Source organism: Bactrocera oleae, chromosome 4 (genome assembly GCF_042242935.1).
Source record: "Bactrocera oleae isolate idBacOlea1 chromosome 4, idBacOlea1, whole genome shotgun sequence".
Lineage (NCBI taxonomy): Eukaryota > Metazoa > Arthropoda > Insecta > Diptera > Tephritidae > Bactrocera > Bactrocera oleae.
In genome coordinates this window covers 3,072,392-3,086,750 of record NC_091538.1, presented here as the reverse complement: position 1 = coordinate 3,086,750, position 14,359 = coordinate 3,072,392, and the positions used below count along the sequence as shown (strand labels likewise).

At 39.1% G+C, this 14,359-nt stretch overlaps 1 protein-coding gene across 2 annotated transcripts in view; it reads left to right on the top strand.

Annotated features, from left to right (window-relative positions):
- The window catches only part of jing (AE binding protein 2 jing), a 231,404-nt gene that overhangs the window by 4,488 nt on the left and 212,557 nt on the right, over positions 1 to 14,359 (top strand). The window contains exons 1-2 of one of the 2 annotated variants that reach the window (XM_036374570.2): positions 606 to 859; positions 2,795 to 7,080. In XM_036374570.2, coding sequence (XP_036230463.2) covers positions 5,330 to 7,080 — 1,751 coding nt within the window. In that variant the 5' untranslated portion in view covers positions 606 to 859; positions 2,795 to 5,329. Of the gene's footprint in view, positions 1 to 605; positions 860 to 2,794; positions 7,081 to 14,359 lie in introns of those variants that run through there. The other variant, XM_036374569.2, reaches the window with a different exon arrangement.

Here is a 14,359-nt window from a genome sequence, read left to right as displayed (position 1 = left end):
TCGACAGTTGAGCTTCAATTTGCATAATTTAAAGGCCTATGTTAAAGATCTGCTTATGAAGTTTCTTCAAAACGTTATTCAACACAGGGTGCGCAAATGTCGTACCACGCGCTGAACGTTAATTTGATTTTTAGAAATTTCATATAGAATTTGCCCTCTGCAGCTAAGTCTTCTGGACTCTTAACGTTCGTATATTTCCTATTTACATGCAAATCTACAATCTGGCAACTCAAGTTCATTATTAGCTACTAGCATAAGATATGTAGCTGCTTGTGAGAGCGTCACACATCGCGCCCGCAGCGCTGCAACCAACGCGACTAACGTAAACGCGCCCCAACGCGTACCCCAGTCGTAGAATCGCGCACACGATTGGTATATGCAAAGCAAACGTTCGAAAGTATATGCTGGCGTAGCTTACGACTGCCGCCACAACAGCGACATCGTGCAAAAATATTACACGAACAAACTGAACGAACACAGCGACGACGATGCCGCCAAAAACAAAACTAAAGCGCTCGTAAGATTAGAGAACCCATCAACTAGTGGCGCACGAAACGCGACGAGCTGCGAAACAGCAACTACAACAGCTCAGTCTTCAATGAGCGTTCGCTTTTTGTGTTACTCCAAACGGCTGTTGGTTGGGCACTCCACGCACGCGACCGGTCGTCAAACACAGTAAGCGCGGAAGGCTACTGGAGACGTAGCTCATATTTGGGCTGACTGCAAAAAACTCTATTAAATATTTATTACGATTTAAGTGCTTGCAACTAACTAATGGCCGCAAAACAGCAGCGCAGCGGAAGTGAACTATGAAGTTGAAATGACGGCTAGTGCAAGAACAGTGTGATGCATTGCAAAGGTGCGTATGTGTGTGAGATTAGGTGTATGCAGTTAGTAAGGGGAAGGCGAGAGAGAGAGCGGAGAGAGTGTGTATGCGCGGCAGTGGAAGAGCTACTTGCAAACGCAGCGAGATGTGCGACGGCAGCGGAAATGCAATGAGTTACGGCGAGGCCAAAGCTTGAAAGTGTGTGCGCATGTGTATGCGTGAGTGCGTATGTGTAACTGCAGCAAGGTGGCAAGCAAACAGGCAGGTGCGTGCAAAAAGGCTTGGAGAACGCGTGCAAAATGCAGTGTAGGCGCGGTGTGCGGCGCGTGCAAGCGATAAATGCGATAGAATACGAAAGCTCAGTTATTTACATAACGGTGTTTGTTTTAGGTACAATAAAAAAGCAAGCATTAACAATTATTAGCACAAGTATAAGTGCAATAAGAGAAGAAAAAATATAAAGTGTTTATAATAATTTAAATAGAAGTGTTGAAAATGCTTATTTAGAAGCATGTGTGTGTGTGTGTGTGTATCATGCCAATAACGAAGCGCGCAAGTGCCGCAACGAAGTTCCCACAATTATCTACCCTTTATTTTATTTTACATTTACATATTTGTTAAAAAAATTAGCATAAAAAGCGATACGATTTTCAATATTGTGTAACCAACAACAAAACACATACATACAAGTATTGTATATATATTTAAATATATGCGACAACAACTTAGCTACCGTTTCTCTTACAACAGCTGACCACCGATCGTCACTAACGCCGTTGTTTTTTCGTTTTTCCACACGTTTTTGTTGTAAAACAAGTGTTAAGCAAGCGCATACTGGACGCTCAGTACAACAATTGCAACAACAGCGCTTATGAAAAGCAAAAAACCTAGAAAACACACTACTAACCATATGAGGCGGACGACGCGCTTGTAAAACCAAGCGACTTGTGGCTCGCTCGCCTAACGACACTTGCACCAATTGACTTGATAGCTGTTGTGGCTACTCGATCGATTCGTTGACGGAACGACCGACCGACAATGTGACTGACTGACTGGCTGACACAATCACGCGCACTTTGAATTGCCAGTGAGTTCGGTTGTCGCCGCTTGGCCGATCGCTGATAATACCGTCGTCGCCGTCGTGTAATATCGGCGACGCATTGTGCGGCTCCAGCGGTGGCTTTGACTGATCAAACAACTTGTAGGTTGGCGATAGACTAGCATACGCTTTGTTCAAAACTGGTGTGCATGCGTACGTGCGCAGAAACGCAAGAGGTATAGCAGGCGCGCAGAAGTTATGGTTGCAGAAGAGGCAAAGAAAGAGTATCGGCAGCATATACATATGCATATGTATGTATTTACATGAAAATTTCAGAGCGTCTAAGATTTTTAAAAGTTAAATGAATGATTAAAAGTTTAAGTAATTTATTAAATTTAAGTGCAACAAACTGTGAGAAAGTATGAGAGAAGTGACAATTTGTTGCTGCAACATCTTTGAAGCACTTTTAAACGTTTCTGTAGATTCGTACTGACAGATGTAGCGTATTTGTGTAGAAAATTTGTTCTTTAGATGCCCTCCTTATAAAATCGCATTGAATATACGATACAATGATAAGGCCTCAAGCAACATTGGGCTGCGCCGCAGCTATACAGCTTCACAGGAGCATTTCTTGTAGCATAAAAGAGTATAAATAGATCTTTAACTTAATTTGGATTGGTCAGTTTTTATAGCTGCTATATGCTATAATGGTCCGTTGTAAACTATTATATATATATGGATAAATAAATGGGAGGAATTCTGGGAAGATTTTTATTTCATATCAAATATCGGTTGATGTGTCAGTTTAAAAAAACAGGGTTATATTATATATTTTTTTTTATTTCCAGCATATAAATTGTAAAGATATTGGTTTTTTGTTAAAAACAATTCCACCAACACTAACCAGTCTTTCATTTTTCTTCTTGCAGATAAAAATTCAAACAAACGTTTAATTATGTGTTCAAGTTCATGAAGTGTGATGGAAATAGAAATTTGAATAATTCATTAATAACAACAACAATATAAACCAACCAACACGATCATACATGTTCATTAAAATGCAAAGTAAACTAATTTTGCATATTTTAGTACAACAACTTGCAGTGGTCACCATGTGAGCAACAACAAAAATTACTTAACTAATAGCTATATACACGTATACGTAATTTACGCCACAACAACAACACATTGCCAGCATATTCATGTTTTGTATAAATTAAATAAGATTAAGTGGAAGCATTGAAATACGTAAGGAAAATATAAATAAACCCCAACAACAAGCAGTTGCAACTCATCGAGCCAGCAAAAAATCTATTACCGTAAAATTTATGCGTTCGCTGACGTTTTGCGAACCGTTAGAATTTTTCACACGCTCAGCGCGCTGACAAAGCGCTTGCACAAGTGGCCACAGAGTCGCAAACGCGCCGAACAAGAAGTTCTTTTGCAAAATTAGCGAATTGACTGACTGGCGCACCAGCGCAGCGGAAGGAGAGGAAGTGCTGCGCCAAGCGTATAGCCAGCAGCTAAGTTCATTCTAAGTGCATTGGCGGCCATTTACGACAGCCAACAAAGAGCCATTGTACGCGAGTGTATTATAAGCCGCTTTGAGCCGACCACGTACCGTATATTGATATGCGTATGTGTGTGTATGTGTTTGAGTGAAGTGCATAAAAAGTTGAAATGCGAAAAAAGCAACGCGAACGCGTGAAACCGGTTACTTGTTGCAATTGTATTTGAACCCTTCCGTGCAAAACAGAAATAAATAAATAAAAAAATAAACAAAAACCGAAACAAAACAAAAAACGAAACGGCAGGCAGCAGGTTATTAGGCAGCCGCAGCCGCAGACGCGCGGTGAATTTCGGAAATTCACAAAGCTCAAAAACAAAAAAGTAGAAAGAAAGAACAAGAAAAAGGAGACAACGAGTCAGAACCAGTCAGAAGTTAAAAGTTGTTTGCTGTTGAAGTCAGTGCAAAAAGTGAAAAACACTAGCACAACAGCAACAGAACAGCAACAAAAAGGTAAACGAGTAGCCACTGCAGTGCACGGCGCAGTAGCAGCGGCAGCAAAACTAGCAGTAGTGTTGGCAGTGGAGCAGTAGTGGCAATTGTGGCAGCGCAACGGCAACACCGTGCAAGTCCAAAGCAGCGGAAATCGAAACTGAAACTCAAATAGCGAGTACAAGAGGAAGCAGCACAGTTGGACTCAACGATTTGGCGCATGCAGTATGCCGACGGCAAACGAGCGTGTGCAGCATACCATAGCCATAGCCAGTGTTTCTTAACTTTGTGCGCAACTGAAAGAGCGTAGCGTGTTGTTTTCGAAAATTTAGTCAAAAAATTACTAAATAAATTGTATACTTGAGTGAAAGTGTAAAGAACGCAAAGCATTGCAAGTGAATTTTATGCTAAAAAATACATTAAAATAAAAAATAACAGCGACTAGTGGCGTACGGGCGTAATTTCATGCTAAAAAAGTGAAGAAACAAAAAAATTTTGAGAAAAAATATTTGAAAAGGTTTTTAATACGATTTGCAAATAGTTTTGAGTAAATATAATTAATGCGAGTTTTTTGATATTTTAATGCGTCAACTTTTTGAAAAATTAAAACGTAGCGCAAATATTTGAAGAGACATATTTTTATGAAATTTGTGCAGCAATTTTGCTGTTGTGTGTTTTTAAGCAAAAAATTTACGATACAAAAAATATGCAATGAAGTGTTCGCTGTGAACATTTTTATAAAATTAAGTGTACAAACTTTCATAAAAGTGAAAAATTAAAAAGAAAATATTGAAAATTTTTAGAGAAATAGAGAAAGTGCTGAAGTAAAATAAAATTTTGCAAATTTTCTGCTAATGCATGTGCAGAGAAATAATACCTTAAGAAATTCACAAAAAAAAAAATTGTAAATTTTAAATAAAGTGGCAGCATTTATAATGCAGTGAGGCATTGTGTCGAGAATTATGAACCTTTTTATTGATTGCATAAGAAACTATACCTAAAATGATTGCTTAAAAACATGAGAAATATTAGTTTTAATGCATGCATATAACAAATTAATTAATTTTGGCTAAAATTTATTCGCAAATCCTTTGAAAATGTGTGCGGGGTGTCGTGTGAATTTTCTTAATTAAAATAAAAAAATATGAAATTGTGAAGAAATTGTGTTAATTTAAAATTTGTTGACGCTGCGAAGAAAAAATTGTGTTCAAAATATGCTAAGCAACAACTTCGCATGAGGTTCTTAAGCCAATTGCTAGCATAACTCAGTGGCAAACGTGCAACAAGTGGCAAGATGTTTGCAGCGTGCAACAAAACTCATTTGCGCATAAATGTAATATACAAAATGAGAAATAAACTAAGCAGTGATTGAAAATTTCGTGTGTGTTAAATATTTATAAATCCAGAAAACAAAATAGTTGTGTGTGTGTGTAGTACAGAAGTAAGCATACGTGTCGTTAAAACAATGTCTGCCTATTTAAAAACAAGCATAACAACAAACAGCGCAAATAATAACGCCAACACTACTGCCAACAACAGCACGTCCCTCAACAACAACAATAGCAGTAGCGCTAGCGAAAATATTGTAAGCAATAAATTAGAAATTTCAACAAATAGCCACAACAACAACACTGCCATAATAAATACCTCAGCAGGAGCGAACGCATGCGCAAATACAAAGCCAGCTGAAGCCACCAACGTTGCGGCGCAACTTTCACTCTTCGATCAGCTTAAGAATAGCGCAAATCTCAATAATATCAAATGCGGCAACAACAACAACAACAGCAGCGATATTAAACTTACAACTCAGAAGAATCTCACCGATTGGCGTAGATTGGCCGACGATGATAGCAGCAACAACAGCGCGTCCAGTTGTAGCAGTAGCAGTGACAGCGATAGTAGTAGCATTTACAACGCCGGCGGCTCAGCGCGTATTGGCTCGAATGAGCGTAAAATTATAGACTCTTTTCAGCAGAAATTTGTTGCCGCTGTGTTAGGCAACGCCAACAGCAGCACACCAAAGACAATCAAAAAAGAAACGACACCAATTACTGCCAAATTGGACCATGCAACAACGTGCAACAGCAATTGCAGTAGTATTAGTGTAAGCAAAATGCATGGGAAAGAATTCGAAAAGTTGCCTGCCGCAAAAGCGCTTGTGCTGGCGACAATTGTCGGTGATAAGAAAGATGCGGAGGCATGCAACAATATTTTAGATCTCACTCTACAACCCGCCGCCAAGCGTAGCATGTGCTTAAGAGCGCCGGCCAATAAAGCCAAGGGTGAAATTAAGGCCACAGCCACTGCCACAGTCGACGCAATAACTCATGCCACAGCCGCAGCTGCATTATGTAAGAGCAGCGTGAACAAGTTAAGCGGCAACACCACTAACAGCCTGTGTGGCAGCAACGCAGATGCGCGTGGTGACAGCAAATTGTGCAACACAACCGCAAACGCCTACAATGCCGTTAATGGGGCGAGCAGCAGTGAGAGGGAAAGTGCCAGTAAGAATATCAACAACAAAAGCAATAGCAATGGCAGCGAACACAATAGACTGAGCCACAGCAATGCTAATTGCGTGTCAACAAAGCTGACCGGCGCAAGCCAACAGCAACAACAAAAGCAAATAAAATTCCCCATGCCCACACTGCCACCGCCCTCATCGACGGTCAGCGCAACAGCTAAGCCCGCTGTCGATGGTAAAAACCGCAAAAGCAATAACAACACAACTGCAAACGCTGGCAGTGTCGGCATTGTGCGTGGCACTAAACGCGCCGCCGGTGCCGCAACAGAGGTCGATGCGCCTGCCACCTCATCTTTGAATAGCTTCACTACACCTGCCTCTGTGGCACCGCTAACGGCGCATTACTTCGCGTTAAGCAAGCGACAAAAGCAAGCGTCAACGGCCACAACAACAATGAACAATTCCGCACATTTCTCCACCGGTTTACTAAGTGATCAACAACAAAAACAATATATGGAAAATATACGCGCTCTACTCGATTCGGATAAGCTAAATTCGGTTTACGCGCGTCACCAGAGCGGCAGCGACCTCAAGTCTGTCGTCTATTCAGCGCTGACAAGCGCTTTATGCGGCGGTAACAGTGCTACGGCCACAGCGGCTAGCAAGCTGCTGGCAGCCGCCAATCAAGCGAAGAAGAAACGCAAGAAGAAACGCTGCACGGATCGTTGTGATTCATCGGAATCTTCAGACAGGTGAGTGAGAGATAGATTTGAGAGAATACAATACTTACGAAAATGTAGTTTTATCTTTGCTCAGTAGATTCTGACTTATCAGAACTCGTTTTTTCGAAATGACAATAAATTTCACAGCTCAATTTAGGCTGGTTCGGAGGACTTCAAATGTATGCTTGGTAAGGTGCTCCTTATGAAAACAGACTAACTTAGTGGCTTTCTGTAGATTACGACCCCTTGGGTTTTGGCATATAGTAGCAAATAATCAAATAAAAATCGGGCTCTGTCTCTCAGGCATGTATAATACTTTCGGACTTGATGAATATTCTGAGATAAAACACAGAAATCACAGCTGAATTAGTTCTTCAGAACTCAGCACTTTTCAGAGAACAGTCGAAAGCTTCGAAGATGTAGGTAAGGTTAGGTTGCCTTTTACTTTTTTACTGGCTGCCTGTCAAGCCATATCTGCTGGTTCTGTGTAATGCCATATGGATGTTCAGGACATCAATGCTTTTTGCGAAGTCTATTTAATTTTAATTAGTTCTGACACTTCATGACAGCGTTACTCGTACTACATACGACCCAAAGTGGTATGGTTTCCGATTTTATGTCTCAAATATAATTCTAATAGGATACAGTAAAAATATCAGGTTGCAGGCAGCAAGCTACTCTTGAGCTCTGATCAATAAATTCAATCCGTTTTACTCCAGCAAGAAATTTTTGTTTTTTTGCGAAAAATCGAACGCGCTCCCCTTTCCATACATTTAAATCCCACACACTTACTTCACCCAAGTGGCCACGCTGCGGAAACCCGTTTGCCGTGCACAAAATAAATATTAGCCATGACTTTAATGGCACTAAAGAATGACCAGTCAGCCAAACGTTGAGCGCTCAATGCAATATATTTTTATTTATGGCGCATGACTGTCGATTTCCCGTGAGAGTGTTTACACAGTTTTGTTTTTCATGTTGGCTTTGCTCTAAATTTTACGAGTTCTTACAGCAGTTGGCGGGATTAGCAGACAAAATATTTTCGAAGATAAACTGCAATAGAAGTTGCACATATTTTTCATCAAATATTTTAACTCGTTTATGCTTAGTGCAATCTAAATCACATTTAAATGGCAAGGAATTAATTGAGTTTGTTTTGATAGCAATAAAAACAGCAATTAAGAGTGTCAAAATAAAGTAGAGCATAAATAATTCTTGTTTAGCACTTACTATAGCTTTTCAAAGTTGTAAAATCTTGTTTTAGTATACAAAACACTTCAACGCACAAACACTTCATACCTCTCATGCTCATGAACGCATCTACAGCGCGCGGCAGTGCGAAGACTGTGCTCCCCCATATTTATGTCGGCACTCGACAGCACTCATTTCCTGATGGCAGCTTGCCATCGGCTGTGCTTTTTTCTACTTGTTGTTGTTATTGTTATCACTGCGCCTTACGTTGTTCTGTAGCATCATTATTTTATTGCATATGAATGTGTGGGCGCCTAATGTACGCTGCCGCACGCTGCAAACTGCATTTATTACAGCAAACAAAATTGGTTGCGCATACGCCCCGCCATCCGCACACATGACACTTATGTGAAGTGAAAAAAAAATCATATGTACATATTGTCTAACGGGGCGGGCGCGCACTTTTGTCAATTTGTTCATTCGACGCGTTGGCAAAGTGTGTGTGTGTATATAATATTTACAAATCTATTGAGTTGATATACAAATTGCATGCTCACGCTGGCACAGCACTTCAGCGCTTGTCTTGCTGGCAAATGTCGCGCAGACAACGCACCCAACCCAGCAGTCAGCCCACCAACCGAGCATTTTTAGTTGCTTTGGCTATTTATCCGCAACGCCTACAACTCTTGCCAATCGCTCGTTTGTGTGCTTTAATTGCGGAAATTTGTCTATAATTAAACATTTTCCATAGAGGCGCAGATGAGTTGTTGCATATATGTATGTGCATATGTAGGTGGCAGTGGGAAGTGAGCAGCAGCAAAGTTGGAATGAGTTGGGTAATATATAAGCTGTATTTGGAGCAGCAGTGATATGGTTAAGCGAGTAAGGGAAGCGGTCTGTATGACTACAACACTTAATAATCCATATTTTTATCAAAGTCATGGTGCCATTTAACGCTCTTCGTATTAGTAAAATATTAGAGAGAATTCCTAAAATTATTAAAAAAAAAAAATTTGAGCTCATATTTACAAAATATCGCATTAGTGTAGTTTTGAATACATATTTTAAAGTGGCCCAATTTTTGTATAAAATTCTTTCATCTATAAATTTCGAAAATAATTGTCCTGTACAACTTTTTCTTCAAAAAAGATTGTCGAAATACCGTCATAAGCCCCAAACTATGGCATTTCTCACAATTTGTGAGAACGTTTTATGTTTTTTGGAAAGTTTCAATCTAAATTTCGATGAAAATCTATGCTTGAAAGTGTTTCTAACACGTTTCTGAGAGTCTAATTAAAACCATTCCGATCAGTAATGGGAAAATCAAGCTCTTCGCGTTCTATTTAACAAAAAAAAAAAAATTCTGTACCAGAAGATATTGTCCATACACTTGCATACGTTTGAAAAAAAAAAAAAAAAAAAAACTGACAAAATGGCGGTTTTTTAAAAATAGTTGAATATTACCACAAATTTTGATGGTTTTGACCTTCCAAAATTCGATTTTCATTCACATCAACAAACTGGAAGGTAATTATGTGGAGATCTATACACAGAATATGCAGAAAAAATTTGATAGTGATCGGGTATTTTGACTCCGAGTATTCCTACAAGCAAATTTGAAAAATATAGTTTTGAGAAAAACGCGTTTAAAGTTGAACTAAGCTTCAACAGATTTAGCTGAGCGGCTACGCTTCAGAAGGTTCTAACTCAAAAATTATTTGTGATAACGATTTAAAATTATAATATGTTCATGCACAACGTCTCAAGATCAGTCATTTCAAGACTCTTGCGCACTTCTGCATGTTCAGCTAACAAAATTTCTCACAGAGTTTCAGTAGCAGTTGCTTACAACTGCGATAACCATTGCCGTAGAACGAACTCAACCGTGCTTAGTTTGTTAAAAATGTTTGCTTGTCGACAATAAATTATTTCCAGCTTCTCAAATAAATCTGGTTACACGTTTAAAAGTAAATTTCCCAGACCATGCATTCTTGTTGGCACTTATCACTTGAAAAATGCTATAAAAACTTTGTGAAGTCCAGCGCTGGCAATGGCACGTTCAGCGCTTATGCGCTCGATTTAGTACATATGTGTTTATATATACATATATAATATATACTTATATGTGAATATATGCATGTGTGCAGCTGTGTGTGCTTCGCTGGTTGAGCGTTGCGTGTTGTTTGGTCAGCTGCTTTATCGCTCCACATAAGTTTTGAAAATAATGTTGTTGTTGTTGTTGTAGTTGTTACACCGCCAAATGCATTTGTTTTTATTGCAATAAATTTGTTGGCGTATATTGTTTTTAGCATTGTTTATGTTGTTGTTGTTGTTGCATTGTTGGTTGTGTTGTTGCTCTATCGTTAGCAATTTGCTATCTCAGCAGACTAAATGCATTTGTTAGCTTTACCATTTTTGCACGCTTCTCCACTTGTTTGTGTTTGTTGTTTTTGCTGCAAATTGTTGTTGTTACACTTTTCTCCTGTTTTTCTTGAAGTTTTCAGCCAAAGTCTCTTTGCGTTAATTTTTCCTGCAACGGCAATTACTTTTCCTCTTAAGTATCGACATTTATTAATGCCTTAGTGTTGTTTTAATTGTTCTTACTTGCTTTGGTTAAGGTTATATGTTTGTTGTAGTTGTTGTTGCGAATGTTGCTAAATATATGTTATTGCTGTTCTGTGCATTGCTATTGTTTTTCTGTCTTTCTTAGGCTTTGTTGCTTGTTCCGCATTCGGTATTGTTTTTATTGTTTGTTTCCTTAGTTTTGTTGCTGTTTTTTTTTTTGGTTATTTTGTGTTGCTATGTTTCACTTTTATTGCTGTTTTGTTCATTCGGCCTATTCACGAGTTTGCTTAGCTTTTCTTTGATTATTTTGTTGCTTTCTTTAGTTGGCTTTGTATTGCTGTTTTTTGTTTTTGTTTCATTTCGCTATGTTTAGTAGATATGGTTTCTGTTACACTCAAATGAAAAGCAGAGTGTACAGTTTTCAGGTAGCTTCCTGTGTACATAGTTATAATACGGTGCTTTTGAAGATACTCGTCTCAACATCAAATGATAGTCAAGGCTATGAAATAGGAATCATATTCATGATTTTTGGTTTTCGCTAGAGAGACAGTACGAACAGTTAATGTATATTTTGCCTTATACTTGTATCTCTAGAATATCTCGAAGCGTCTCCAATCTAGAAGTTATCAAGAATATGTTTTAAAATCTATAAACCAAAGGGGCAGAGCGAAGAAGTCCCAGATTCATAACCAGATTGAGAGTTTATTAAAGATAAATTTATAAGGTTCAAAGTCTAGTTGAAAACAGGCTCAGGCTCAAGTTCTTGTGAAGTTTTGGTCATAAAATAAAATGCTCTTGAGCATACTCATAATAGAGTAACCTAAGTTCTGCAACATTATACGACAGAATCGTCTTTTTTCTCACTAGGACTTGGACCAACTTTCATACCATTATGTCATTAATATAGCCGAGTGTAAGTGGAATCAATCCCTGACCTGCTCAACTAGCAGGCAAACGTGGCAAGAATGGAATATGAACCGCACATGCCGACTGTTAAAATTCAAGAGGAATGATATAAGAACTCTCGTAGGAGTACTAACAGCCCACTGTCTAATAGGCGACATGCAAGTAGACTTGGCACGCCATATAACGACTATTGTAGAAGCTGTCAGGAAGTAGAAGAGGAGGAGACCATTAAACATCTTCTATGCGATTGCGCAGCACTATATAGGAAAAGAAAAGCAACCATCGGTCGTGGGTTTCTTGATGTCTCGGAGGTTGCACAGATAAAACTTGTCTCACTGATGAAGTTCATCAAAAGTACGGGGTGGTGCAGAGAGGAGCCAATAGAGTGAGGGGATCACAGTCCCAGTGGTATCATAATGGGCCTCCTAAATGCCTAAGTGTGTGGAGTGACAGCCACTTTACCTACCTACCTACCTACCTTCATACCATTACCGCTTACAGAAAAACTAGAACTTGAGGTTTTCAGTTCCTACCTTAGCACCAAGCGAATAATTTTGTATGGATATAAGCTGGGTGCAATACCTATTACTCGGTAGCATTTCATAGTGAAGCTCAGTTGGATGCGATCCTTCATTTCGTAACAGAGACACTCCATGGACAACTATAGGTTATATACATATGTACATAGTCAAATGGACATATCAGCAGCCACTTGTAAAGCTCAAATTAGAATGAACACATTTAGGAAGCTGGTTTTATATGCATATGTATGTGCTTATGTATGTATGTATATGATGCAATATGCAATGTAGGTGAGCAAAATGCACTAGACACATAGCACAAAAGCATACTTTTCTATATTTTGCAAGGCTTAAGCATAAAATACACACACTAGCATATATGTACTTACATACAGACAGCTTACTCGTCGTTATGGCGGCGTTTACTCGCTGTCGGTTGGGGGTCATTGTATTGCAACAATGGCGATGGCGTGGAGAAGGTCCCTGACTGAGGCTGCAGACGACAACGACAACGACAACGAGCACGAAGACGTCAGCAGCGACGACGTGCCGCGATGACGACGGCTATTGTTGTTCTATTTAAGCTACGTGATTGCTATTGTTGCTGTTGATGTTTATGTTGCTGTTGCTTGCAACTTTTTCACTCTCATAATTTCTGCCTTGCCGTGCAACATACGCGCACACACAATAATGTGTTTCTATGAACTTTTATGCGCTTTTGTTATTATGATTATTTCGCTCGACGAGAATCATAGCATATTTGTTGTTGTTTACGTTGTTTTGCTTATGTACGCTACATTGCCTACATACATACATTCGTGACTTTTTCTTTGAAACTCTGAATGACTTGCTAACACAAAAAGAAAAAAATGGCAACAACTACAACAAAAAATTAAGAAAATAAGCAGCAGCGGCAACAAAGTGAAGAATGTGCCACATAGCAAGCGAGTGAAATGAATTCGTAAGAATGCAGTGAAGCACACTTTCAGGCGCAAAACAAGGAAGCGCGCGGTAGAGGGAGTGCGGAGCAAAACAGCGCGCTGAAAATGATCACATGTATACTTATTTACAAAAATATGTATGTAGAGGGTGTCTTTTTAGAGTTACAGCATATTTATTACGAAGAGAGCACAGATAAATTAGTGAAATTTACAATATTTTGGTTTTATGAATTGAATTTTGAAAATTTAGTGACTAAAATAGCGTTTCGGGCATGCAGCCGACGTGACTTCACCACAGTTGTACAGCTCATTAGTTTTGAAAATAAATTTGCCTTATTTACGCTTTGGAAGTAAGTCATGACTTACTAATTTGTCGAAGTATATTTCTACAGCTATTCCTCTAGGAAATTCTTTACCTCTATAAGCACCCTGTATAATATGTAGATGCTTTCGCGCTACTAGCACTTGAGGCTTTAACATTTCCATGCAACATGCCGCTGAAGTGCAACACTTGTACGTTTTCTGATACAAGCGGTAGCAAAGCAAAGAACAATGAGCATAAGCAACAACTACAATGCAAAAAAAAAAAATGAAAAGTAAGCATAATAAGTGAGAACAAACGTGCACGTATGATGTAATACTATATATACATACATACATAGAGATATAGGTAAGACTATAAGCGCGCATTTCGTGATGATAAAGCCAGTTGAGCGGTGCAAGCAGCCGAGCGCTTGTATTGTTTGCACACAAGCTAGGGGAGCAAGAGTTGGCAGGCGTCAACGAGTGTTGGGGAGGTGAAGTACTGTATGCACGGGGCTTAGTTATGGCAAACACGCTTAAAGTGGGCGACTGAACGCCAAGAAAATTGCTATGATTTAATGCTACTGCAAAGTTGCTCGCCATTTTTTTGCATGCAAGCGGGTGTGTGTGTGTGCGGCATATATATTTATATGCGCACATTTAGCGGATTACATTTATGACGGTATGCTTATAGTCAATTTTAGTGGGAGAAGTTTACAATATTTACAGAAATGCGCTGAAAAATTATACACCACATTATAACTTTTAAAAGTTCACCTTAGATTTTTTTTTTATATAACCGATTTTAACATAAGATTTTATTTATGTTGAAACCCATTCAACGCTGTCAACCTGCCCCAAGTGGAGTTACAGCGAATTTTT